This window comes from Buceros rhinoceros, unplaced genomic scaffold (assembly GCF_000710305.1).
Source record: "Buceros rhinoceros silvestris isolate BGI_N320 unplaced genomic scaffold, ASM71030v1 scaffold4858, whole genome shotgun sequence".
Taxonomy (NCBI): domain Eukaryota; kingdom Metazoa; phylum Chordata; class Aves; order Bucerotiformes; family Bucerotidae; genus Buceros; species Buceros rhinoceros.
In genome coordinates, this window is record NW_010426292.1 from 92,328 (window position 1) to 118,980 (window position 26,653).

The 26,653-nt window shown below is 44.8% G+C and overlaps 1 protein-coding gene across 1 annotated transcript in view; it reads right to left on the reverse strand.

Annotated features, from left to right (window-relative positions):
- SH3PXD2A (SH3 and PX domains 2A) overlaps window positions 1-26,653 on the reverse strand; it is a 211,095-nt gene that overhangs the window by 79,312 nt on the left and 105,130 nt on the right. The window contains exon 6 of the mRNA XM_010141451.1: window positions 8,071-8,099. Coding sequence (XP_010139753.1) covers window positions 8,071-8,099 — 29 coding nt within the window. The remainder of the gene's footprint in view (window positions 1-8,070; window positions 8,100-26,653) is intronic.

A 26,653-nucleotide genomic window follows, 5' to 3' on the forward strand; every position in this document is an offset into this window, starting at 1 on the left:
CTTAAAACTCCTGCTAAAAACCTTGTAAGTACTGCTTCCAGCTATCTCTGGTTAGATGAGTCACACCATCCAGAGCAGACTGGTGAGGGTTTTGCCTGTCACACAACCTGGCCACAGGCCAGACAGGATGTGACAGGCATAAAACCACGAACAAAGCCGAAGGCAGTTAGGAAGTGCTGTTTTAGGGGTGAGTGCTCTCAATAGCCTAAGGACACACACACTGCCAACCACGTTTCCTTCTCACAAGAGATTCAAGTTGCAGGTGCTTCCAGCCCGAGACAAAGTTACCTAAAACACTCAGGTAAGAGGTCTGCTCCTCCTAGCCAGACAGACCCATCTGTGCCACGTAGAGATTCCTGCAACAGCTGAGGATCCTCACCCTCCACTCCAGCTCCTGAGTGCATTTCTCACCTGCCTTATCCAACTTACCAAAATCAAAATCTGATACCAGACAGCTCTCAGTGCAAGAGAGAAAACACCCACACAGGCAGTATTAACACCATCTGCCAAGGACAGCCAAAGGAGGAAGGCAGAACGGGAGCAGATGGAGAAGAGAGGACTCCTTAAAACCATGAGAAGTGCCATCACATCCTTTAAGGTACTGAGCACTTTCTTGGTGCTCAGCTGAAGGCTCCGAGACATTTGCAGATGTACATGCTGTTCTGCCATGGCTGTGCTTGAGCCCCACCTCATACTTGCAGTCCTTCCCTGCCCGCCCAGCCTCCCTGCCCTTTCTCCCTGATGCAGGGCTCTGCGCAGCATTGACAATGAACTGGGAACGGCAAAGAGCACAAACACATTCCTTTCCCTAATCCTGTACCGTGTCCCCACACTTCAATTTAAGAGCCAAGGAGCAAAACAAAAAACCCACACAATACACAAACAACACTTCCTCTCTTATCCCGTCTTCCTCCCACTCCAGCATATGGGCCACCTAGATAGAAGGAGACAGTGATCCTATACATCTAACAGGCCACATGTCTTGTCAGCAGAAAACTGAAGCAGTGCAGAATAAAGTCTCCTATTTGCTCTTCCCCTGAGTAGCCTCAGGCAGCAGTCCAAAGCATTTCAGTTTAAGCAGTGACTTTAAAAATACAGTGTACAGGGAGAAATATCAGATCAGTTTCCTCCTGCCAGAATACCACAGGCTGGATTTGGAGTGTGGGATTGGAGTGGACAGATTCACGTCTTGACTGAAGATGCAGAATTGAGTCACACACAGAGATGCTGCAAGGAGAGGAAATCTGCCTGACTTAGCTGAAAGCTCTTCCTCAAATCCTGCTCTGTGACAGCACATCTGAACACAGAGCAATAGCCCTGCTTTGGAAGAAACACAGAGTGTATGTTCCTTCAATTATAAGAACTTGTTAAAAAAAGAAGATACTTACAGGCTTTTTAAAAAAAAAATCAGAGAAGAAAATGAGTTGTTTTGGGAACTATGGCAGGAGGCAAAAGCCAATAAACTGAAGATACAGTTTAGCAAATTCACTAGTTGAAGAAGAATAATTCTGCATCATGGGAAAAGGAAGCTCTGTCCTCAAGGACTGAACTGAGGATGCACATTGAGATCATTAGCTACTAACTCCTTCCAGAACCAGGCCCAAGATGTCCATCCCCAGGAATTATATGCTAAAGTTTGTTTGGTCCTCAGTTGCTATGCTTCTGCCTACTCTATTTTTCTTTTATTACTAAATCCTTTATCCTCCTGTTTAGAAAAAAAAAAAGAGAAAAGCTATGTGAGAACCAAAATGTTCTGCCAGAATCTGCTGTTTTTAAATTCCAGGCAGTAATTAGTACATACAGCCAAGAAGGTTAATCGTATGATGAACAGATCCTGATTTCTGATGAAGAGCAATCTTGTCAGCACACGCTTGTGAAGTCACAAAATAGCAGCTGGCAAACCACCCCGTCCAGCCAATCTCATCAACAGGCCACATGGCACCAAGGAGCCAGTTTCTGCACTACTTGTAGAAAATAATGCAAGGAACACAGCGTGCATGTGCGATTCATCAGGACACAAACAAGAGCACATGCCTCAGTCTGCAGGGATCATGTCACCACAGACTTCTTACAAGGATTAAGACACCAAGGCCAAGCTGCATGGTTTAAGATGTTCCTGGGACCTTGCCATGGGCTTGGACAAACCTGGATCCCCATTCGCCACCTTAAAAAGGCAAAAGGTTAACCTTCGAAGCTGAAGCTTTCCTTTCAGATCGAGTATATGGAGATAGACTTCAGTGACAAACACCAGGAGAGCAGAATGACTCAAACTAACATTCGAGTTAAAAAACATGTTCTAGCTTTGCTTCTATCACCTGGGCTCAGATTCATTAAGCAATAATGAACTGCCTGCTTCATTACTCACGCACAAGTAGCCCTAAGACATCTGTGGCAGTCACCACCCTGACAGAAGACGCACTGCCTCATGCTGGGATTCACCATGTTAGTTAATTGGATTTTTTAACATCTTTAGTAACACACTCTTAGATTTGGCCCCTTTGAGAACCTGTTTAAAAGGTTCAGGCTTCCTCTGGCTGAGAGGAAAATTGAGACAGATGTAAGAGTCAAGTGAGTAAGTTAAGGCATACCCACCACATGTTTGCAGTTGCATTCACAGCTCTTATAGCATCAAAGGGGCATTCACCGCTCCAGATAACATCCCATCAATACTGCCACAACCTTAAGGCAAAGGAAAGGCAGCACCATGCCCCTCTTGAAGAGGTCTTTCCTCCTCCTTTCACTGCAGCCATCTCCCACAAATACTGTAAAACATCTGCCAGGGCTGGAGGCTCTATGTTCCCTCCTCTCACTGTACCCACATGTAGCTAAATGCCTGCGGCATTGCTACGAAGCTGGCAGAGTACTCCACACTCAGTTGCACCAACAAAGCTTTGTGTCCAGGGTCAGCACCTTAGTCCTGCAACAGGTAGAGACAGTTCCAGCCATGCAGTGTTGCTGGTCCAGCTAATGGCTCACACATTTGTGACCCCGCTGAATGATTAAGCACAGAAGGGCTAGCACACACCATTCATTTTCTCTATATTGCCTCCAAGGAGGCAGTTCAAACTGAAGTTAAGAAAATAAATCTCATTTATAAAAATAAAAAAAAAGTGAGACATGCCATGGAGCTGTAAGTGCAGGCTAGACACGTGCTGTGTGACAGGACCAGAAAGGTTAAGCTCTGAAGTGATGAGCATAGCTCAGCTGTAAAGACAAAGAAAGCCAAAAGTTAAGCCATTTCCTCTCAGTAATTACAAAGGAAGCAGAAAAAATTATCCCCGATAACTCAAAGAAACAGCAATTAGGGCATTTCCCTGAAGCTGACAGAGCACTCACTCTCAGCATGCCAGAGGGAGGAAGAAGGTTTCCCTAGTAATGAAGAATTAGGCTAAAGAAACAATTCTTGCAGTCAGCTCCACCCGTAAGCCCCAGGCAGCAATCGCACAAATTGATCAGCCGTGAGGGCCCTCAGTGGTGTTACAACCATCCGCTTGTTCTTCACTTGAAGGCCCCACTCCTGTCATTGCTGTTCTCTCTCCTCCACCTAACTTCTTTGTTGAGGGAAGAGAGAGCACTACAGATGTTTCTATAAAAAGTTTGAGAAGTAGCTTTCAATGGACTCTGAAGTTTATTTACTTGCCAGCAGATACATCCTTCCTAGTTGTAGATTACAGCAGTGAAAGTAAGCAGAGATTGTTCTCTGGGTCCTGTCACATTATGCTAATCCAAAAAACTGGACGTGGGAACCAAGCTGAAGGAAAGCATTCTCTGCTGAGGAAGCCAAGCCTCATTAGCATCCTTACTGAGGCAACACTGCCTTGGACCAAATTAAGTTCATACTTTAGGTTCTCAGTTACAGGGGCTGTTTAAATAGACTTCAGCTGGCAGTCTCAGCCAAAGCAGTCAGCTTGATGCAGACAGGGGCCAACCAACTAGAGAAAGGACACACTGCAGTACTGATGGAGCCTTTTTTAAGTTTATTCCCCCTCACTTGAAGGAGCATCCTACCACATAGCAACAAAGTGCCAGAGAAAGCTCTGAGCAGCAGTTTGGAGCCAGCTGCGCCCTCAGCAGCAAGCAGGGCCATCAGAGCATCAGTAGTGAGCAAGCAGTGGGGGTTTTTGCCATCATTTCAGAAAGAGGTGGCCAGCAGTGCTCCTGCTGGTGTCCACTGAAAGCAGTAAGCACGAGGGCTTGGCTGCCTACGTGGCAGGTGGCAGAGATCCATGCCTTAGCCTTGAAAGCAAAGGTGAAGCAGCATCTCTTCCACCAAGCCTAACCTACTGTTTTCAAGGGGAACCTTCTCAGTAATCAAGCAACACTAAGATTCATTCTGGAACAGCTATGGAGCCCACACCAATTCCTTATTGCCACCAAACACCAGGTCCCAGATGCTTGCTTCAGCTTCATGACTAAGGGTCTGACAGCAACTTTGGCATGAAGCCAGCAAGAATCATAGCAAGGGAAGAGGGCAAGATCATGTTGCTCCAGGAGTCTGAGACTTGCTCTAGCCAGAAGGCATGTGCTTGTGAGACATCTTTGGGGAGAAACATACTCCAACTGGTTTTACAAGCCACATCAGGATTAGCAGATGTCTTAAGGGTTAATTAGTTCACCAGGCACAGATGGCAGCTGGTAGGGTTTGCAGAGTGGATTAACCTAATTCGTGGTTTGTAACATGCCATGCAAATATCCATTACTAGACTTGCAGCAGTTCTGCCCTTACTCTGTTCTGAGGAGAGAAAGCCACACAATGGATACTTGTATAGAAGTAATGCCTATTTTGAGTCATAAACAAGCTGCTGATCACTTGGTTAATGTGATCCACAAATTGGAGTCTGAAAAGTAATCCTTTCCCTTTTTGTTACAGAGGGTCTCTGGAGGGACCTAGATGAGACCATTTGTTGTGAGCGTACAGAATACGTCCACAGTAACCACTCCTTACAGTTGTGCTGAGGTCTCTTCAGCAATGACAGATGGTCATAGAGCAACAATTCAATTGCTTAGAAATATGAAGGCAGCTTTCTAAAGCAGCTCTGCGGCACGTCAAGCAAAGTCCCACAAATCCAAGGTAACAGCATAAGTAGCAGTTCAGGCCACAGCAAACACCCATGCCCACGCAGAGCCTCAGTTGCTTCAGTGAAGCACCAGGTCTCTGAGCCAACTGCAGGTTAACACATTTGCTGTTAGATCACGCCCAAGTAAAGGGCTGCGTGTTTATATAGCACTTTGCACAAGAAGAAGCCTGGCTCGGGGCTGCCATGCAGAGATGCCCCAGACAGGTACAAGTCTCCCTTCTGTTTAGCTAAGGATGGGCCACACTACCGCATTTGGTTCAGAAGGTCTCAAATGTTTACAACCCCTATCAGCTGCAGCAATAAATGTTTCTATAACTCCTATTAAGCTCTGAACTTATCCAATTTCTCCCTGTTGTAAGGGGTGAGCACAGAACTAGCTAGGTGAGCACTCTGGCAAGGCAGAGGTCAGGGCAGAGGTGACACTGGCTGTCAGAGGCATTCCCCAAACGTTTCTGCGATCGGCCAAGCTCGTGTTGTGCTTGCACATGCCTGAGCTGTGGCAGCTGTGGGATTCCTGCCGGACAGTGTGGGACAGCCATGTTCACACCCAAGAGCCTGCTCCCAGCACATCTGTGGTCAAGACAGAATACGTGTTCACAAGTCAGATTTGTTGGGAAGTGCTTGCATTTAAAAGTGCCTGCCTATTTATCTCTTGCTTAAAGACCGAGTAGTATCTGCACCTGTGGAGGAAACTACATTTCAAAGCTATTTGTTATCTAAAAGACTCTCACAGCACACCCTGGAAATATGTGCTTATTTACCCCATCACTTTTGCAACTGTCATAAAGCTGATCTTTGTTAGAGGCTGTAACTACCAGCTCCCTTGGCATACTCCTTCACTCATCATGTGCACAATCCCACAATATCCAGCTCCAAACAGAAGGAAGCATTCCTCTGCTGCTCTAAAATCAGGCAAGAAGATGGCTGTGAACAAAGTCCCTTTATGCAGCCCACTGTGGTCAGAGAGCTGCTTCACATTCCTCCTCATACAGGGTAAGCAGACAAAAAGCATCCCAAAACCCCACTGTTACCAAGCCCTAGCTGTGCAAGCAGCAAGTACCAGGAAGCAGAGAAGAGGAAACAGTCCCAAAAGGTGACCAGGCAGCATGTGGAGGTGGGACAGCCAAGGGAGAGAGCCAGACCTGAGCATCTATCCCTCACAGGGATGGATAAGCACGTCACTTGGAACGTTCAGGCCAGGATGCCAATAAAGCACCCAGCAGGGCAGCATCCACAAATGGCATCTCAGCTACGCTGATTCAACTTCATTCCTCTTCCCCCAGTGTCACAGCAGATGAGCTGCAACCCCTCCCCAGAGTCAAAGGAATGGGGGAGCAGCAGTTTCCCCACACTCCCAAAGCAATTATTCACATCTCTTGCAAGGATATTGCAACTCCTCTGCATGTCAACTGGTGCACTGAGCGCAAAGCTCTTCTCATTTTCTAATGCTGTTCTAGGTCAGTGCTAAATCAGGTTGCCCCAGAGACTTCAGCAGCGTTTTTCAAAGGTCTTTACATGGCCCAAAAGCTCCCAGTGCTCAGGATGTGTGCTGAGCCAGGAGCTCCCGCACTCAGATCTGCCTTCTACCAAGTCACTTGGACCTTTATGGTCAGCCCCTCTAGAGAAAGCACTGCTGCCAATTTAATTCACAGGCCATTAGGAACAAACACTTAATATTACATTTAGGAGGTTCTAGAAATGTAACCCAGACAGAAGCTTTGTAAGAGATTAGGAAGATGTAGCATACCCTAATTTATTGTGTTGGGCCAGCAACTTGTACCACGCTTGTCTCTTCATTACTACAACCCACCTTGGGGCAATGCAGGGAAAGGGTACCAAAAACACTGGCCTGCAAAGGCAACAGCCATTTGATACACACAATGTCAGGGTGAAGCAACAGCTTGCTTTAGTGCATCACTTATTACAGGTTCACAGCTTAAAAGGTCTCATAATTAACCAACAAATCAGTCTAAGCACTGACATTCACCGGAGTCCATTATGTTACATTCATCTTCCTTTCCTCCACAGAGGCCAAGCCATTGCAGTGTTTCTTTCATCTAAGAGGCAAGAAGAAAAAAATCCTCTCCTCCCCTTCCCTGCACACAGGCCAGAGTTTTCCAAGAGCTGCTATTGGTTTGAAAGGCCTCTCTTTGGACGCCCTGAATGCGATTTGGAGCACCCAAGACTGCAAACAAAGTCAATGAGAGTTGCAGGTGCTCAATGCTGCTTGGGGAAAAACAATAAAAGAAAAAATGAAAAAAAAGAGAAAGCCCTGACACATCCAGCTCAGAACGGCCAAACCCAGAGGCCCATAATTACATGTCCCTATTGAAAGTACATCTGTAAAAATCACTAAGGGCTACAAGGGGAGGGGGAAAATTGGATTTATATAGTTTCAAATCAGGGTTTTATAGGACATTTGAATCCAGGATCCCAAAACCAAAAAACTGAGCTAAAGCCTTTGAGGCAGCCCAAACCCAGACACAGGCACTGAGAACATTTTGCATCAGAAGCCTCACCAGAATCTTTTGGGAGGAGAGAGAAAAAAAAAAAAGACAGATTCAAACAATTTAGACCAGAACAGAAAAGCATTTCCTTCCCATCCAGAGGAGAACTCCAACTCTCAGGCTGCATTTTGACTGCTTGCTCAGGTAAAGACTGACTTAATAAAACAAACCAAACACACAAAAAACCAAGAGAGTGACATTTAATACAGTTGTCCTCTCAGACAGAAGACAGAGCTGTAGAAATACAGTCAGAAGAGAGCAGTCATTTTAACTGCAATACTAAATACTGTATGAGGTGGGTTTCTCCTCTCCAGTGCAAAGGAAAGAAACTGATGCCTGTCTCTAGCAGGCTTCAGGAATAAAAAGTTAAACTGCTACACAATTTCATGCAACACAAGATAAAGGGAAGGTTTAAAAAGGTTGGGGGGTGAGGGGAAAGGACTTCTCCGTAATCGTGCAGTACAGAAAAAAACCTGGTATCTTACCTGATTTCCTCTTCGAAGATCCATAGTCCCTGAAAAAAAGACAACAACAAATAGACATGGTTAGAGCTGGAAATGGTGGTGAGAGAACGGGTGCCTCCCAAATTTCCACCCATATGCTCAAGGGCTCATTCTGTGCTCTCCCTCCTTTAAAGAGCAGGTCAGGACTGCAAGGCATTGACAGGCAGGGGCTGGGACGGATCCTGAGCAGCACCGGCTCATCAGCAGAGCAGCTGGGGCTTCTGCAGCACCAGGGCTGGGGGAGCATGTGATCAGCGAGACAGAGCAAACCATCCACAACCAGCAAGGCAGGGGAGAAGGGTGTCATTTTTTCCCCTTTAAATTGAGCTATTAAATGCACAGCTACTGAATTAACCCCTGACATTCCCCTGGAGAGGAAAGGGAATATTAACTGTTTGCTGCAGGCATGGCTGCTACAGACTCAGCTGGCATTGCTTGCAGTCCTCTCCTTTCAGAGGCTAATTAATTTGTGAATAACCTCCAGACCTCTCCTAGTTATCTCCAACAATCACTTGTATTCTGCAAGCAAAAAAAAAAACAAAAAAACCCCAAACTTTGTCCTCCTTCTTTCTTCCAGAATAGAAAATGCACCCTTATTTTTCTATAGTGATTTAAAGGGTGCTGGCACCTTTGCTCGTGGCAGAACAGCTGAAAGCTCAAACAGCTGCTACAGAAGTGGGAAGAAATTACAGAAGGGAGCTGTGAGAACTGATTCAGGATAAGCAGAACCAAGGACAGAAATACTTCACTATGCCTGTGCTTCCTCCCTGTGCTCTCTACCCAGCCCTGAAATGGTGCGCACAGGCAGGAACCCGGGCAATGACAGACCAGGCAGAGGCAGCATCGCTGCGTGGGCGCAGCGCCCGCAGCACAGTCACACACTGCACCTGGTGTCATTGATATTGGGAAAAACCACCTGATGAACCCACTGGAGACGCAGTCTGTATTTGCAGGAATCCCACCGGAGGGGCAGGCAGTAGCCTCTCAATTTTTGAGGACAGGCTGTCACGAGGGGTTTTGTCCCTTGCAGCATGCTGGGTACTGCAGAGGATTCAGAAAAGGATTTTTCCAAACTATATCTTTAAATTTTTTTTAAATTTGGGGGATCAGCTGAAGAAATGACATGTCTTGGGGGCAGAGGTATGTCCACCCATAAATTTTGTCTCTCCCGAAACGTGCATCCCATGCCTTACATGTCCAGTATTTGCTTCCAGTGAGTAATAACTACTGGGGAGTCTTTTGCACTGTCTTTGAAATTTCCAGCATAATTTCTACTTCAATTAAATGGTTGTTTTCTCACCCATTCTGCAGTTGTATTTGATGTGAAGATGCTACTGCTCATGAATAGGCTGCTTCTTCTACAAAAGTGATATCATATGCAAATATAATGCCTGGTATATGGTGCCTGAAACAGAGATCCCTCAGAACAAGCCAGGGAAGGCACAGTCCCTGAAATGTAGTCCTCTGCCCCAGCTCTGCTCTCATGCCAGCCTGGAGCTTTGTGCTGGCTGTTAGTACAGCTCTCTTGGCATGTGAAAGTCTGTGTTTGGTCCTGCTCTGAACTGCCCCTCTTCTGACAGCGCTAAACAGCAAGAAGCTGAAACCTTGCTGAGATTCACACGTTTATTTTGCTTTAACCTAGAATCTCCGTCGTGCACGTGCTGGATGATCACTTCAATCCCTTTTCCCTATCCTGTCTTTCTGCAGTGAAGGCTCTGGACCTTCTCTGGACCTACTACAGCTTGGAGTTGGGTTCAGCTGGGATTCCCCTCTGCAGCATGCTGCGTTCCCACCTCCCCAACTCCTTCAGTGTTGCACAAAAAGGCTGCACAAAAAGCTCTTGCAAATCTGAACTCCCTAAAAGAAACACAACCATCATCCCACTCTTTGCCAGAATGCCCTCCAAAAACTTTTCCAGGGCAACCTCCTGCCAGCCAGCCATGCTGAGGACACCCCACAAGCATCCTGAGAGAGACTGTAGGTGATCAGAGCATGCACAAAAGGGTGAAGAAAAGTGGCATTAGGCAAAGGCAAAAGAGCCTTCAGCCTGACTCTTGAAAAAGAAAACACAACTCCTTTTTGCCACTTTGATTGACATGGTTAATAAGCAACCAAAAATGGATAAAGATGTTACTGAATGTCGCCCACCAGATCTGGCCAAAGTTGGTATCGAAGTTTGTAAAGTACAGTAGAAGATGATTTGGCTGTGCTCTTGCTGTACAACAATGGCAAATGCCACAAAAGGCTCAGAATTCCAACGTCCGTGCTGGATACTCTCCCACATCTTTCAGCCCAGTCTCTAGGGGCTGTGCAAGTGACTGCAGTAAGGTTTTAAATGAGCTTTTTTCTTTTAATTCTGAAGCATGACTCATCCATGCAATTTAAAGAAGGTAGAGATTAAAAAAAAAAGGCAAAAATTTAAAATTCTTTTTTCATTCTATAGACAGAGCAGGGGACAACAAGAGATATTACTCCATAAAGAACTTTTTAACTTTTTTTCCCCTCCTATTTGGTTCCTCATCCATCTGGCATTTATTCCACAGCAAAAGCACATCATTTATGGAAGTGTACTTGCCCTCAAGTTTCCTAAGCCCTGCAGTGGGCTGTCAAGTTCCACATCACACCACTAGTGCAAGCACAGTTCCTGATACGATGTGGCAAGCCACATTTCTGGTCAACAGCAACCATGGTGCCAACAGAGGCAGTAACCATTCCTGTGGGCCAGGAGCTCCAGTCCAGCAAACCCCAACACGGCTTCTCCCATGTCTTGTTCATGGTGAAACAAACCTTTAAGTTAGTCTGAAGAAGGAAAAAGCCCCTTGATGTCACTGCAGCATGCACAGCTGAGCAATTTAGGGTCAGCTACAAGAGGATGAAGCAGGAAATAGCTCTCAGTCCTTTTGAGATCAGGCAGGTAACTAGCATCATCAGAAGATCCACAGAATATTCAAACTCTTTAAGGCAAATGAACCTACAACTTCAGGTCTTAGTTTCTAGTCTTAAGCACAAGAGCACCCTCAATCTCATGAGACTCACTCAAAAAAAAAAAAAGTCAACAACCAACCTATTGGTCAAGTCTTCATCTTCTTCATCTTTTCATTTATTCTTTCTCTAAGTTTTGAAGTCAATATTTGTTGGGTTCTGATTTTGGAGTTCCTGAAGTCCATGTACTCCATGCCTCCCTGTCTTGTCACTATTTTGTACACCCACATCTCACTCATAAAATCAGGACAAAGCAGTATCAAATAAAACGGAACTTGAAGTAGAATTCTCATTCTCCAGTGAAACTCTGAAAGCCAAAACTTGTTCCTCCCAGAAAGGCTGGGAAAAAATCACTGCTGAAATAGAATATGAAGAAGGTAGAGCAAAATAATCTCTCTGGCTGTGTGAAGCGCTCTTTGTGCACGTACTCTTTTCTGCTAACGAGGAAAGCCTGTGCTGCTGCTTTGCAGCAGCAAGGAGCCCTGTCTGATTTCATTTGTAGTTTTTATGTCCTATTATTCTGCATGTGATTCACTGATGTCTTTTCCCTCTCCCAAGCGATGATCTTTAAGGTGCATACCTCTCAGCCTCACTGTTTTCAGTGGAGCATTAGTGTGAGGCTGAAGTACTGAATTACGTCTCCAAAACAATACAGGCAATTATTTAATGTTTTCTCTTAACTCTAACGACTTCCAAGTAGAAACTCTGATCTTCTCTTGCAATACAGACTGCACCCGGCACACTGCTAGCCCTTAGATCGTACAAGAAACTGGGCCTTGCAGAAGAAAAACCCTTCCAAGGAAAGGAACCAGTGGATGGACCTAAAAATAACTCTGGCAAGTCCCTTCTTCGTTAGCCAGGATCATTTCATACTGAACAAACGTCTTTCACAAAAATGGCATATTTCAAAGCATTTTCATATTAGAATACACCAATTCTGTCTAAAGTCTTCCTGGGTGGTACTCAATGATATTAAAGGTCTCTTCCAACCAGATGATTCTGTGATTCTGTGATCTTTAGTTGACAATGAACCTCATTATTGGCAAGGAAAGTATTTCCTGGTGCTAATGATATTAAAATATCACTGATGCCAAGCATCTCACACAAGCTGGACACACTCTTCTTTAATGACAAAAGAGAGGGAAGTGGGATGTCCTTGCTCATCAGCATTACACCAGGATAACATTGCCCCTTTGAAATCTAGCAATGAAGGTGACAGGAAGGCCATGGGCATTGCTATAGAGCTGATTGTTTTGTCATTACATTAAGCTATCCACAGTCTGTCTGGAAATTTGTGAAAGATAAAAATGTCTTATGTCATTGAGCTTATACGTCACATGCAGTCTGATTTAATTACTAAGGTTATATTGACAATGTTATAGAAAAGTTTTATGCTGCATCCTTCTTTAGGGACTGACTTTGCTCACGTATTCAGTGAGAGTTAATTCAACACTGATGTGTGCATGCATGTGTTTTCATCTATTTAAACATACACAGATACACACAAACAAGCAGTGGCACAACTGGAAAATTTTTTAACCAATAAGGAGTATCCTGACATTTGTTCAATAAAGACTAACAAATGTTCCGAGTGGAGAAGACTGGAGATGACTAGGTGTGTCTGCGATGGACTCTGCCTATCTCTTTAGCCATAGTTTGAATTCAGTTTGATTTGTATCTGACCCAGAGGGTTTCTCCTGCATCTTCTCTGGAGATCTGGCAAACCAGCAGAAGCTTCTGCAGGAACTAGGACAGTCTGCAGAGCAACACTGCATCAATGGAGGGGCATCAAGGCTGCAACTTGGCTCCTGCACGGCTCCCCTCAGAAGTGATGTTTCAGTCAAGGGACCTTGCCCTGTGGTACCCACAATGCAATGGCTCTTTTAAAAGGTTCTCCCCTTTGCCACAGGACAGCAGACCCAGCAAGCTCACTCTGTGGGATTCCTCCTTTCTCACATACACCACTTCGTAGCTCAGGTTCTCTGCCTGTTAGTAAAGCAAGGCTTGGCTTCAACATTTAGCAAAGATTTCAGACAAATATGAATTTCAACCATGAGAGAAAACAGTGCCTGCAGAGCATGAGGAGCTGTCAGACCATGGCTGGGAGAGCTGCACAGCAGACATTTCATCAGACAAGACAGAAGCTAAAGGGAGAGTAAATCATCTTTCTGTCTGTTTCTCAGTGTTTGCTGTCCAAAGGAGATGAGACAATGACAAACCCTGAGTAATGGAGGTTAATCTGTATTCTCTAGAGTATTTTAATACATAAATTAAGATTGTTCTGTATTTGTTGGCTTTTCCTAATTCATGTTTAAATACATTGCAGGCGTTTATGTTCCCATGCCCCTTAATTCCTCTAAGTCTCTAGTGGTGTGGGCAGGCTGCAGTGGAGATGTATGACATTTCAAACAAACAGCTCGGATTATCATTTAATCGCCAATGATTTGCCAGGCAGATTAAAGCACAGAAATGTTTTAACAAGAAAGTCCACTCTCTCCTTCCCAACACTCACACGGTTTGCAGTCAGTAACGAAGACCGCTTTTCACAAGCTATTTTTCTTAGCGCTGCTATCAGATTCTGTGACAGTGTTTTTAAAGTAAACCAATAAAAAAGTACTTCGCTACCACTCTTTACATGCACAGAAACTGTTGCGGTACACTGTTGTGGTACACCGGGTGGCAGTATAGGCGCTCGGAAGATTACGTGCTTACGTTACAGGAATGCAGTAACCACCCACGATGGGCGAGGCTTAGTAGAGGTACATAGCTCTGTTCATTACATAATAAAGCGCCATTTTACATCCTCTGTATCAGAGTAAGTGCATAAATGGACCCTCAACGGAAGAGGTTGAGTGCCAAGAATCACAACAAGTTTCCACATCAAACCTGAGCCTCAAGAATACACTTGCATCTTGAAACCCTCCTAACTGATTTTCCTCAACAGCCAGACTGACATTCTCTATTTGAGACAACGCACAAAAATCAAGCGTGACTGAGAACTGTCACTAGATGCCCACCTGTCACCAAGGCCTATGGCTAGAGGAGCGCCCAAACACCTCAATACTTTTCAAACACAGAGGGGCTATGTGGAGAGTGCAGGGTTAAAATTTGAATGCATGGTACTAAAAGTGCAAAATTTTAACCATGTGCATGAAGGTATCTCCATTCCCACCGAGCTGAGACCCACATGCCACATAATTAAGAAAAATTACCTCTATACATTATGTATGCATCAGGAACACAAACACATGGATACATATAGCTATACATTTTCCCCTTTCAGCACTTCATCCCCTGAAATCATAAAAGCACAGCTGATCTCTTCCCCAAGTCAAATAAACAAATGAAGGCTTTTTTCCTTCTTCTTTTTAGAAAATATTCTGCTCATTTCCTGATATAAATCGTTGCATTGTGGAACCCTCTCGAACATGAATCTGTCCTTTCTGAGCAGAGGTCGAGCTTTCCAGCCCTGTCAGAAAGGACCCCATTGTGGCGGTCCTGAGACTCCAGAGTTCCTTGCCGTGAGCAAAAGGGACTTGAGGGGCAAGAAGAAAATCTGGCAACCTGACTTTAAACCCAGGCACTTCTTGCTGGCTGGGAATGGTCTCTGCTTGCAGCTAAGAAGGGTAAGCCACTGTTGTGCAACCAGCAAATGGAGACAACACAAAGGAAAGAATTTTGCCTTCCTGCCACCTTTCAAGTGTCTTCATGGTGTGGCTGTAATGCCAGCACAGAGCAAACAGCACAGCTTTATATACTATACTTCTCGTTAGGCTGCAGTGTTTCCTCTGCATCATGTAATGGTTGGCCCAGCTTGCTCACCAGAACCCAGCTGAAGGTCCTGATTTAGTGCTGACTTCTGACAGCTCCCTTGAACCCAACAAAGTAAAAGTCAACTCAAGTTCTCCCTGAGAAACTTCAAGCATAACACTAGAAACTCATATGTAAGTCAGAAGAGATCTTCCCTATACCGCTAACCTTAGCTTGCACAGAAAAGCCAAGATCACAAGGAGGTGGACGCTGCCTCTTCTCCAGGAATGCTCCCTGCACCCAAATCCATGGGTTTGTATCATGAAGGGGAGATGCAGGATAAGGAAAACCAGCACTGTTTTTTGATTATTTTGATTGCTCTGCAATCAGAGGATCCTCGAGATTAGCTCCACGCAGCACAACTTGAGGTCTGCCACCAAGTCCAAGGTGCAGGTGATGCAGTCAGCTCCCAGATAAATGACATCCCCATGGACCACCTCAGTCTCACTCAGATGCACAGTTTTTGGGGGCCGCTGTCACCATTTCTTTTTTTTCTTTGCATAGAAAGGGTGTAGAAAGAGAGATGAGTTAGAGGGATTCCATCCCTTCCCTAAATGATTGGGGAATGTCACAGATTTCTGTCCCAAGATTCCTCAGCGGTGAAGTTGATCGCCTGGCTCCTGAGTACAACTTCAGTATTTGGCTTGGGCTGAAGAAATGCACAATTAGCCTCCTGAATTTTTCACAAATTTTATTTTTTAATGATGAAATTATCCTCCTGGAGGAAGACAGGGCTTTGGAATCATGCATTCAGTGTTCCATCAGGCTGTAAGATATGGGGCAAGGTAGTCTGACAGCAAAACCCAGCCTCTTCAGTACAAGGGAAAGACACTCAGCACAACCTGGAAGCTGCGGGACGCTGGGGTAATGAGCTAACTCCATGTGATCCTCTACTGCAAGGCTTCAGCAGTCTTGAAAAAGAGAGCACAAATGTTTATAGCAAGCTTTTTCCTGGAAAGAAGTATAAAAACAAGATCTTGCCTAAGAGTCACATCCTCATCTGGTTTTGGTTTACCCTGTTTATTCCTTCAGATGGCAAATTTCTCCACAGAACAGAAAAATGTATTTACCTTAGCAAGAACTCTGGGTGGAGGTACTCTTCACCTCCTCTAAACTGACCTTGCTTGTCCCTTGTGGGGAGGCCAAATTTATCTGTGTCTTACAATGACCAAGCATGTGTCACTTTATTATAGCCTTTATTGCATAAATGCTGAGTGATAAAAACAAGGTAATAAAAATTAATCATTCTCATGTGCAGCTTTTCCAGTTGTGCTCCTCACTTTGGGATTTCATTACAGACATCTACACGCAGATACAATATATGTTTAAAAGATGCCTCTAATCATAGTTACAAATTAATCACTGAATATCAGAACTGTAAATTCAAATGTACCTTATAAACTAGTGGGGCTGATGAGCTTGTATATCATACATATTTATCTGATTAAGAGCTTAAGAAAACAGCACAAGCTTTGAACCTTTACTTTTTTTTTTTTTTACCCTGATTTTAGGGTAGGCCCCTCAAATTCTGGTTTCCAGGATATTTGGGTCCAGCCTCTGACTGGCAGCCACATAGGGTTTATAAATGCAGCCTGAGTGGGGATTATAAGAAAAGGCAGGATTCCTTGGCTGTCCCTCTCCAGGGATACCTTCCTCCTTCTATTTCAGATAACTGGCCTGGAGCTACCTGTATGGTGCATGGCCACTGTCTCCTCCATCCCATGGTGGCACTACCCGACTACAGTAACCTTCCTGAAAGAAGACATCGCCCACTGCCTGCCAGGCTGTGCCTGCTCACAGGAGGCAGGATGCACCACCTCCACTGGAACATGCATGGCGACCAACAGCATCCCTCCCAAAACTCTCATTCCAGAGAGTCCTCGCAAAAGGAGCTTTCCAAGCCTCAGCTCCAGGTCCAGACATAGCTTGTTCAAAAAGAGTTTTGCCACTGAATTACTGCACCAGAAAGAATAGTTAAGAGCACAGCAGTTTAAATCTAACTAAGAGAAGAGCTTCTGCACGCAATGCAGCTGAATCATGGTACTTACTGGTGTTAGACGTTGTAATCAACAAAACTAGGCATGAGTTCAAAAAGCAATGAGATAAATTCATGAAGCAACAATAAATAGTGGCTATTGTACTCCATGCTCTGGATGCTTTGACCCAAAAAGCCCCATAACTGCTGAATGCCAGAAGCAGAGAGGATACACAAGGGAAGCTCACTCTGTATTTGCTTTGTTTCTTGTATTGGCTGTAAGCCACTGCTGGAGACAGGAGGCCAGATGGGGCCCCAGTCTCACCTAATTGTGGCCTTATAATATATTCTTCTGTAAAAGATCAGACTGGATTAGGATAAATTACATCCAAATCATGCCACATTACTCAGCACATTAAACTGTCCTTAATCACATACTTTGACGGTCTAGATTCCCGCTTAAATTTGCCTCCTGTGCATATTTATGTGCCTATTCCATTGAAAACACTGCTGAATTTCAACTATGCATAACCAGGCTCTAATGAAAAGCCAATAAGGCTCTTTGATCAAGCTTTAATGGGACTCATCATGGGGACATATTCTGCTGTAGCAAAACAGTTTCCTCATCCTGTCTCTTTCAGAAATGTTTTGTGAGCCTTTAAAAGCAATCTAGCCCTGATTTATGTTAGCTAAGTGATTTGTGTTGCACATGTGAGTTACAAGAAAAGGGCTCTCATCTCAATTTGCTACACTGTTCAGGAAATCAGTTATAAATGCTGCAGTGCCTTCAGTGTCTCTGACTTCAGCGCAGCGGAAACTAGCAATCTGAGTAAATACTTCTTCATTCCCAGTTCTCCCATACCCTGCATCCAGGGATGTCTCTCTTGAGAAGAGGCAACCTATAGGATGGTTTTTTTGGTAAAGGGTACTGAGCTTCTGCTGCCTAAGCTGTTCACCTAGGCTGTTTCCAGAAGACATTCAAGGAAAGAAACATGTAATTCTTTAATAGAGAGCACATGAAACATGTTGACGACTATCTAATAAAATGGAGCATGCATTCAATGCGACTGAGTCACATCATCACAAGTTCAGAGATGAGGGATGTAGAAATGGTGACTAAGCGAGCTCACGCAGTAAAAGCCAGGGATGCAACAGCAACCCGAAAGTTCTGATGGCCTGACCTGACCTGCCCTGGCAGTGGCATCCAGCCAGCCCCAGGCACAGGTCAGAGCAGGTCTCTTCACACCTGCGGACAGATACCAGTTGAAGAGCCGGAGCCACTGCAATGCGCCGATGGCCAGAAGGTGTACTGCCGGTGGTGGTAAGTGCTACAGCTACTGCTGCTGCTTTGATTACGGTGTTGCTCTGCAAAGAAGCACCCAAAATCTATGAATCCCTGAAGTAAAGGATCTCAAACAGCACCTTGACTCTTCTCCCACATTTCCATATGCCACAGAGAACAGTGACGGTAATTACTTGGGAAATAAGGAACTATTTTCTGCAAAGTTTCTTCTATTGTCCAGTTTGAAACTCCCACACCAGTTTGTGGTCATTGTTCCTGTTTGTATTGTTTGCCACAACCAACAAGAGTTTGTTTCCAACATTCTTGTAACTCTCCTTCAAGACGCTGTAGGTTGCTATTAGATCACCCCTTTACCTCCCCTTTGCCAAACAAGTAATAGAAACACAACAAAAATATCCAACTATTTTTTCTCACATTTCTTCTCACTCCTCATCCTGAGCAGCGGGACCCTAGAAAGGAGCAGTGAACCAAATGAGAGTGGTCTAGGTTGCCTTCCTCCTACTCTCCCCTCCTGCTTGCAGGAAAGGCCCCAGCACAAGCAATCCCCCTTCACCCGCACACCCTCTGGCCACATCCCAGCTCTGAGCACAGTTCCCCATGACAAACCTGAAGGGGCTGGTGACAGGTGACACTGAGCCCTAGGGAGCCCCACAGAAACTGGACCCTGGTGGGAGCCCACCAGGAAGGCAAAGCAGAATATCCTCCTGTCTCCCTTCTCCTTTTGACTGCCCAAGCTGTGAGGATCCCCATCCCAGCCTCAAAACCACACCAACGTGAACGCTGGGCTTCCGTGTTGCTTCCTGGGATTCTGTGCAGCCCATCCCAGTGTGTGGTGCAAGCACTGGCAGCAGCCCACAAGCTGGAGGCTCACACAGGGAGTTTCCAGGCTGCCATGTAATTTTGGACACTTTAAAGGCTCTAAATTAGCAAAGTAATAAATTAATTACAGGCATTTCCAGACATGGTCCAGGCCCTGTTAGACCTCTGAGCTCTCAGTATAAAGGCGAGTGTGCCAGATGCTTGGTATTGTACAATTTTGCATTCATTTCTGGTGCTGTCCTTACGGTGTCTAGCACTTCTGCATACTCATCTGGCTTTTTAGCAACCTGCTGCTTGGACCTCTCTGTCTTGCAGGTCCTGCTATATGTTCAAGGGCACTAGGACCTGAAAGATTAAGACCTTCGCAGTATGCAGAGACAGCAGATGGCTATTGCATCTGTACTTACTTTGCACTGCTAAATACCCTACTGCCCTAGCTGGTTTTACATCTCCTTTTAGTGGCAGATCTCTCTCCAGACTTTTTAAAATCATCTGTTGTACATATGACCCTAAGAACGGTAAACATTTTTTTCCAGGAGAGGCAAAAACTTACAATGCACATGGGAAGACAAATCAAGCCCCAGTATGAACTCCAACTTCTTCATCTGGCGATTTTCCTTTCCTCTCCTTATTACATTTCCTTCAGTTAGAACAGCGAGATTAAAACACGGCCGATCCCCAAATCTGCCTCATCAGCATGTCCTCAGCTAACTGTCTTGCAACATCAAATGTCTTTCCAACATACTAAAACGTAATGTAGTTCTCTATAAGACACTAATTTTATATACCTTGGAATTGTTTTCTGCCTGTTCCTACAAAGCAGCATATGGAAAGATCTTTAAAGTCATGGGGTTCTTTAATTCACTAGTCAGAGACATAATTCATGGCATGTATGATCTACTGCAAGTTCATGAACTCCAGGAAATTTTTCTAATCACTATCCTTTGAACTGAGCTTTTTCAGAAACTGTAAACCTCCAAACCATATCTAGTAAATACACCTAGTAAACTCTGCTAGATTGGCAACTACTAAAAGCAGGCTTGTCTTCCCTGATTACCTACTGGCATCATGCAGTCTTAAAACAGCCTCTGTGACTCTAAGACTAAAACATGAAAGAAAAAAGAAGTCTTGAACTTGTCTTCCCCAATATAACTGTTGGGATTCATTAAATGATTCCAAATTATCATTGACAGGCACCAATTAAAACAGAAAAATAGAGACAACTTCCAAAAGATAAAACCTTTCAAACTCAAGGGTTACATTTCAAGGTAATGACCATAACCCCTTTCAAATACTCAGCTCTGATTACAAGTCCCACTCTTATCTGCTCCTCCAAAGGTTAGAGAGCTAAATCGTGTGGCATGTGCAAAATGTATCACAAAGTTTGCTGAGTACTCCACCTGTGGAAGTATCAGATCTGCTGAACGAGTATTTATTGAGCACCCCATGAGGGAATGGTGATGGTATTTTTTGTGCTGTATGAAATGATAAAAAAAAAAGACCTGTAGTTCAAGATGGTGTAAGAGATTGTTTTAGTCTCAGTGCTCAGTTCATCTGGGGAAGGAAACAAAGAAAATAGCACAGCTATTTCAGCCTGGACAAGTGTAAGATTCCTGAGACTGGAGAGGGACAGATATACCCCAAGCTTTACAGAACCATACTCAAAACTATTGAAACTTTCAGCAAAGTTTGCTTGGTTGCTATTTGATCACACTCTTACAGTTTATAATACTGAACTTCTAACTCATTTTGCAAAGGCAGAAGATGTTCTTGCTAGCATGTGTATGGATCCATACTAATACTTCCTTTTGAGCCTTATTCAATTAAAAGGGCAAACGAAATAAATCACATTGACCTCAAGTATATGCCTATATACTTGCCCCAAAACACCTCATGTCAACTGACTTTCTAAGGTGACCAGCATTAAATATTAAAAGACTCTGGAACATAAAAGAAAATATCATAATTTTATGTGCCTTTAAGACGTATGCAGATTGTAGGCATCAAGGCACAGAAGTGCCGTCACACACCAGGAAACAGCGCAATGCTTGAAGAGATCACAATTTTGCAGTGCAGTTCAGATACAAATTTGGATGTTTTTCAGACTGGCTCCTGCAGAAAAGAGTAAATTTCTTCCCGTTCCTTTTATGTAACTCATCTCCAATTCTCAATCCAGACAATTGACTTTTATTTCACCTCATACATCTCTGAAGGCGGGGCGGTGGGGTGGTGGGGGTGAGGGGTGGTGTATGGTATTTCCAGTATCTTTTTCCATGTTCTAGGTTCATAAAACCGAAGAGGCGTAATGAATGAATTTAAGTCTTTTCATTTGTTCTGCTGGTTATAGAAGAAGACTTTTTAATTCAGCTAAAAGATAAATTACTTGTCCTTCAAAAGTAACACTGATTTGGGAGTTATTTCCGGCCTGCAACATGAAGGATCTTTCTGTTTTCAAAGCTAAATGGCCATTGGCAGCTTATTACCGCTGTAACTGTTCATGTTATCTGATATATAGATAACACATGTGGGCAGAGGGAAAATGTCATCCATTGTCAGGAATTACACGCCTTCCTTTTAGGCTGTTGATCTCCCACACTCAGTAATTCACAGACTCAGAATATCAACTCTCTGCAGACACTGTGCCCTGCAGTTGGCTTTTGTGAACGATCTTCTCCCTTTGTTACCTGAAATGACAGAAGCTGTATGATAAGAAACCACTCTCAGCCGGAACGCGGTCTTTCCTATCAGTGCATGCCAGGCTGTGCCTGGCGGTGAGCTCCTCCCCATGGAGCTGCATCTACCACTGCATGACAAGAGCATCCCTGAGGTCCTGGGGAGGTTTGCATATCCTGAAGTCCACACTGTGGTGTCCAGCCAAGTAGATACACTGGATATCATACTATACACTGCCATCATGCTGCATAACACCTATAAACGTGAAATGCAAAGATCTGCATTGCTCTTGGCTCTCAGTACCAAGTCTGAATTCAGTGCTATTTGAATAATCTCTCATCACTGTAAAATACTGCGAGATTCAAAACTAGGATCTGGGCACACCAGCCATGAGATGAAGTGGTAGGCATTATGAATCAGAGCACGAAACGGAGTGTCCTGCTGCCAAAACCCACTTATTAACAATTTCATCCCCAGCTGTCCTGCTAATTCCTTGAACCTTCTGCTTTGCTGCTGCTCCTCTCTGGCACCAGCTACCCACCTGCCCTCGCCTCGCTGCTTCTGGCGTAGACCTGCTGTCCCCTCGGCAGCTGATTGCCTCCCTCCCCTCCTCACAACACACACCTCACTGTAAAGCAAAATCGCACTAATCACTACACTAACATCCCAGGCCTTGAACAAAACCCAACTCTGACCTACCTAGCAACAGCATATGCGCACCAGAAACAGCTCTCGGTCTTACCCAGCTAGAATAAAAATCCTTCCAGCTCTGCTGCGCATCCCGTCCATTAGGAGTGTCTGGGGAGCTGCACAGGGACGTACCTCATGATTAGATAAAAGCTTTAAATCACTGTCCAGAAGAAACCAAGGGTCTGGAAAAGTGAACTCTCTGCACATTAGAGGCCAGGCACATACCCTGTGCTGGTTATTTACATGTCTTTCTTTTATACTACAGAATGCAAGGGTTTATGGCAGGGAATATGTTGCTCTATTTATTTACCGTGATAACAATACCAAGACACTTATCTCAGTAAAGACAGAGAAAAGGGAAAAGTGTTTTACCCAAGAAACATTTTTTAAACAACGTTGTGAAAATGTTACAGCCCTACGTGTACTAAAACAAATCCAGGATGGTGAAGAGAAGACCATCTCTCTGCTCCCACTCCCCCGGAGTCTGCAGGCCACCTCATGCCCAACAGGTCTCAGAACTGCTCCAACCAGTAGAGGAACAGCCCAAAATGCCTCCTTCACCTGCCTTGAGGGTCTTCAAAGGGCAGGCAAGGAGGCCATGAAAACAGCCGACCTCCCAGAGGACACAAAGGAGGACATGCACAGAGGTGGGCCACAGAGCGCACGTGCCCTGCTCACCAACACCTCCAAAGAAAGTCTGTCTCCCAAAGAGGACTTGAAAAAATAAAAGCAACAATGACAAGAAAGCCGCAAATGTGTCTCCAGCTGCAGTTTTGCTCAATGCTTCAAGTCAGGAGGAAAACTGCAGTTTCCTCCTTTTCCTCAGGAGGAAAACTGCAGTTCAGGCTGGGAACAGACCCTACTTGAAAGACCTCAGAGCATCCAGTCATTAATGCAACCATGGCCATGTTGTCTTTACAGGTGAGAACCCAGAAACTTGAGTGGATCTCTCTCCTCAGAAGCAGGGACAAGGTGCCACAGCATTTCACAAGAAAGCTGAGCAAGGACATTGAGGTGTTAGAGCGTGTCCAGAGAAGTGCATCAAAGCTGGTGAAGGATCTAGAGAGCAAGTCTTATAAGGAGCAGCTGAGGGAACTGGGGTTGTTCAGCCTGGAGAAAAAAAGACTCGGAGGGACCTCATCGCTCTCTAGAACTACCTAAAAGGAGGTGGGGTCGGTCTCTTCTCCCATGTAGCAAGTGATGGAACATGGGGAAATGGCCTGAAGTTGTGCCAGGGGAGGTTTAGGTTGGCTATTAGGAAAAATTTCTTTACAGAGAGGGTTGTAAAGCATTGGAACAGGTTGTCCAGGGAGGTGGTGGAGTCCTCATCCGTGGAAGTGTTCAAAAGCCATGTGGATGTGGTGTTGAGGGACATGGTTTAGGGACCCCGGCAGCACAGGGTGAACGGTTGGACTTGATGACCTTAAAGGTCTCTTCCAACCATATGATTCTGCAGTCCAAAGTCACAAAGGAGGAGTGGAGGCTGGGGTTTAATTTGTTGGTTCCTCAAAGTCTCAGACTCAGTAGGGCTCATCTTTATCTCATGCCATAGTGTCAGTTTAAAAATACACCGCTTCTCTTAAAAATGTGTCACAGCTCTTAGAAGCAAGAAAATCAGGTTCTGGGTGGGAGTAACTGCACAGTGTATATGTGTATATATATAGCTATATCCTCTGAAGCAACAGTCTTTTAAATTCCACTTTCCAAAATGCAGACTTTTTAGCACTTCAGGAGTTGAACACGCAGTTATTATCAGAGGTTGGAAGCAGAATTGTTTTAGAGGTAGGGATCATTTTCTATTAGTTTTTTTAGGAAATAGACTTTTTTAACAGCTCTGTTTTTTAAAAAAATAATTATTTTATGCTCAGTCACAGTTTTTCACTGGTAATGTCACACCCAATTTAGAAGATATGAGCACCAAATGATTTGGCAAGGGGATATACTCAAACAAAGGAAAAGAAACTGCTTACAATTTATGATACGCTTTGATAGCTGTGATTTAAAAATGCCAGGGTTTCATTCCAGCAAACGTTACAATAACAGGCACAAGACTAATGACCTGGTGCCTTGTCAGAGATGTTCAGAGGTCAGATAAAACCACCATATTATACCTGCAGGATCCAGCGTTTCAAAGGCAGCCCTGTTTGAGCTTCTCCTAGGCTTTGATCCCTGCAAGCCATACGTCAGCACTATCCTCCCAAAAGCTGGCCTCACACTGAGGGTTTTTCTGCTGACACACTTTCAAATCTCTGAAATATGTCCGGGCTGTCCTACCTCCCATCCACGGCCGTCTGAACCACTCGAGCGGTTTCCTGCGTTATGAGGAAGCAGCAAGAGGAGAAAACACTCAGCCCACATCAGGCTTTGCCAAACACCTGGCGGAGAATACCCTTAGAAAAACTGATACTTAAGCAACTGTGGAGGAGATTGTCAATTTAAGAGGAGCAGGGTGAGATCATCCATTGCCTTCTGTTGTCTTTTGGCTGAAAGCAGCCAATGGACAGCTGGATGGCCCCCGATCCCCTACTTAAACACAGTTGCAGAAATATTTGCATTTCATCATCATATTGCATTTTTTTCTTCTTCTCACAGGCCTTCTCTTGGCTCACTCCAGAGTTTCCAAGCCTGTATCACATCCCTTCGCACCTGCTGTGGTCTGTTCAGATTTAACATTGAGCAGACCATGTGAGCAGTAACAAATACTTTCCTCGGCATATTTAGTATCTCCTTCCTTCAATGACGTTTGCTATTTTTTCAGAGTTCCCCATTACTTAAAGTGATTAACTATACAGTCTGGGAAAATGATGCTGGATTGTCCATGAGGATGCGATCACAGGAGCTCAGAGGTGTGCTAGCAAACTGTGCTAACGCACTGCAGCACAGGCTTGGGCTACTGATGCTGCTCACAGACAAGCAGGCAGGATACCAGCAGCACCTGCACTTTTCAGTCACTTCATTTGCTATGGAGAAGGCTTAACTTCCCAGAGAATCCTGTGGCACTTGGACTCCCTCATGCTGTCAGCCTGGCTACCGTTGAAGAGGCTACACAAGGACCATGCAGGCAGCCCTATGTGATGTGAAGGGAATTGCTACAGTTACTAAAAATAACCTGACAGAGAAATGAGGTTTTGCTGGGACTCTTCCACCTGTCTTTGCACCTGCATCTTTCATGATTGAAATTCTTCCCTGGGTGCTGCAGAGTCGTTCCAGCCCTTGGGGTGAACTGCAACCATTTGCTGGGCTTAGGCAAATTGTGTTTCACCCTTTCCATGTGACACTTCTCCCTCCAAAAGAGAAAGAGTAACATATGCAGGGTGCATTAGTATGTAAATATTACAGTGTAATATGTTGGGTACCAGCACACATGGTCTTTCCAAGGTCCACATGCTTGCAAGAACAACCTTCAGTATTCATAGAATCATAGAATTATAGATTCTGCAGGCATCTGCACTCTCTCCCTGGACCCACTGCACAGTCAACTCAAGCCTGTCAAGAAGTACAACGCTCAGAGACAGAGCAATACTTGTCTTCTTTCTGCAAGATGTTTAAGAACAGCTGATGCCTCGACAAAAGCAGGCTGCTTAAGGCTGACTTTACACCCAGCCTTCACCAAAGGATACTAAGAACATTTGCATGAAGATTTAGTGCTTCATTTCATTATGGTCCATCTGCTCCTCATGGCTCATTTCCTGTTGCCTGGTCAATACTTCAGCATGACTTGCAAATGATTGCAAAAGGAAGGACGGGGAGTTCAGTGAAAGCTGTGCAACACTCAAAATAGGACAGTAATCCTGTTTTCCTACAAAAGTTCTCTGGAGCAAGGAACACAAGCAGAGGCAAGCAGAAAACAAGATCTGACGCACAAACTGGGTTCTTAGGTCCCTAAGAAACAGCAGCCAAGCACCGTGGATGGCATGTCACTGCCTGACGAGACTGGGGCACGATCACTATTTCTGCCCAAGCACTACAGCTGTGTCTGCTGCCACGTTTTCAGCTGTTTGACAACTGGTGACAAACACACATCCCCCATTCTGGCAGTAGATTACATTTTCCCTGCTGTGATACATGGGATTTTTAACCACGCGTGGCCAGCTCCTGCTATGACCAGCTTGCATTGATCGGTAGGTGGTGAATGCGCTTTATCTCTGTCCCCAACCATAGCCCGAGTCCCTGTCCTGTGTCGAGGGCACTGACCTTTGCTCTCTGTCCACTGAGTCCCACCAGGGCTCAGATGGTGCCGGTTTCTGCTTGATTGCAGGCTCCTTTCTTTGACACCTCCTTGTCTCTCTGCCTGTTAATCGCTTTGGAAGAGC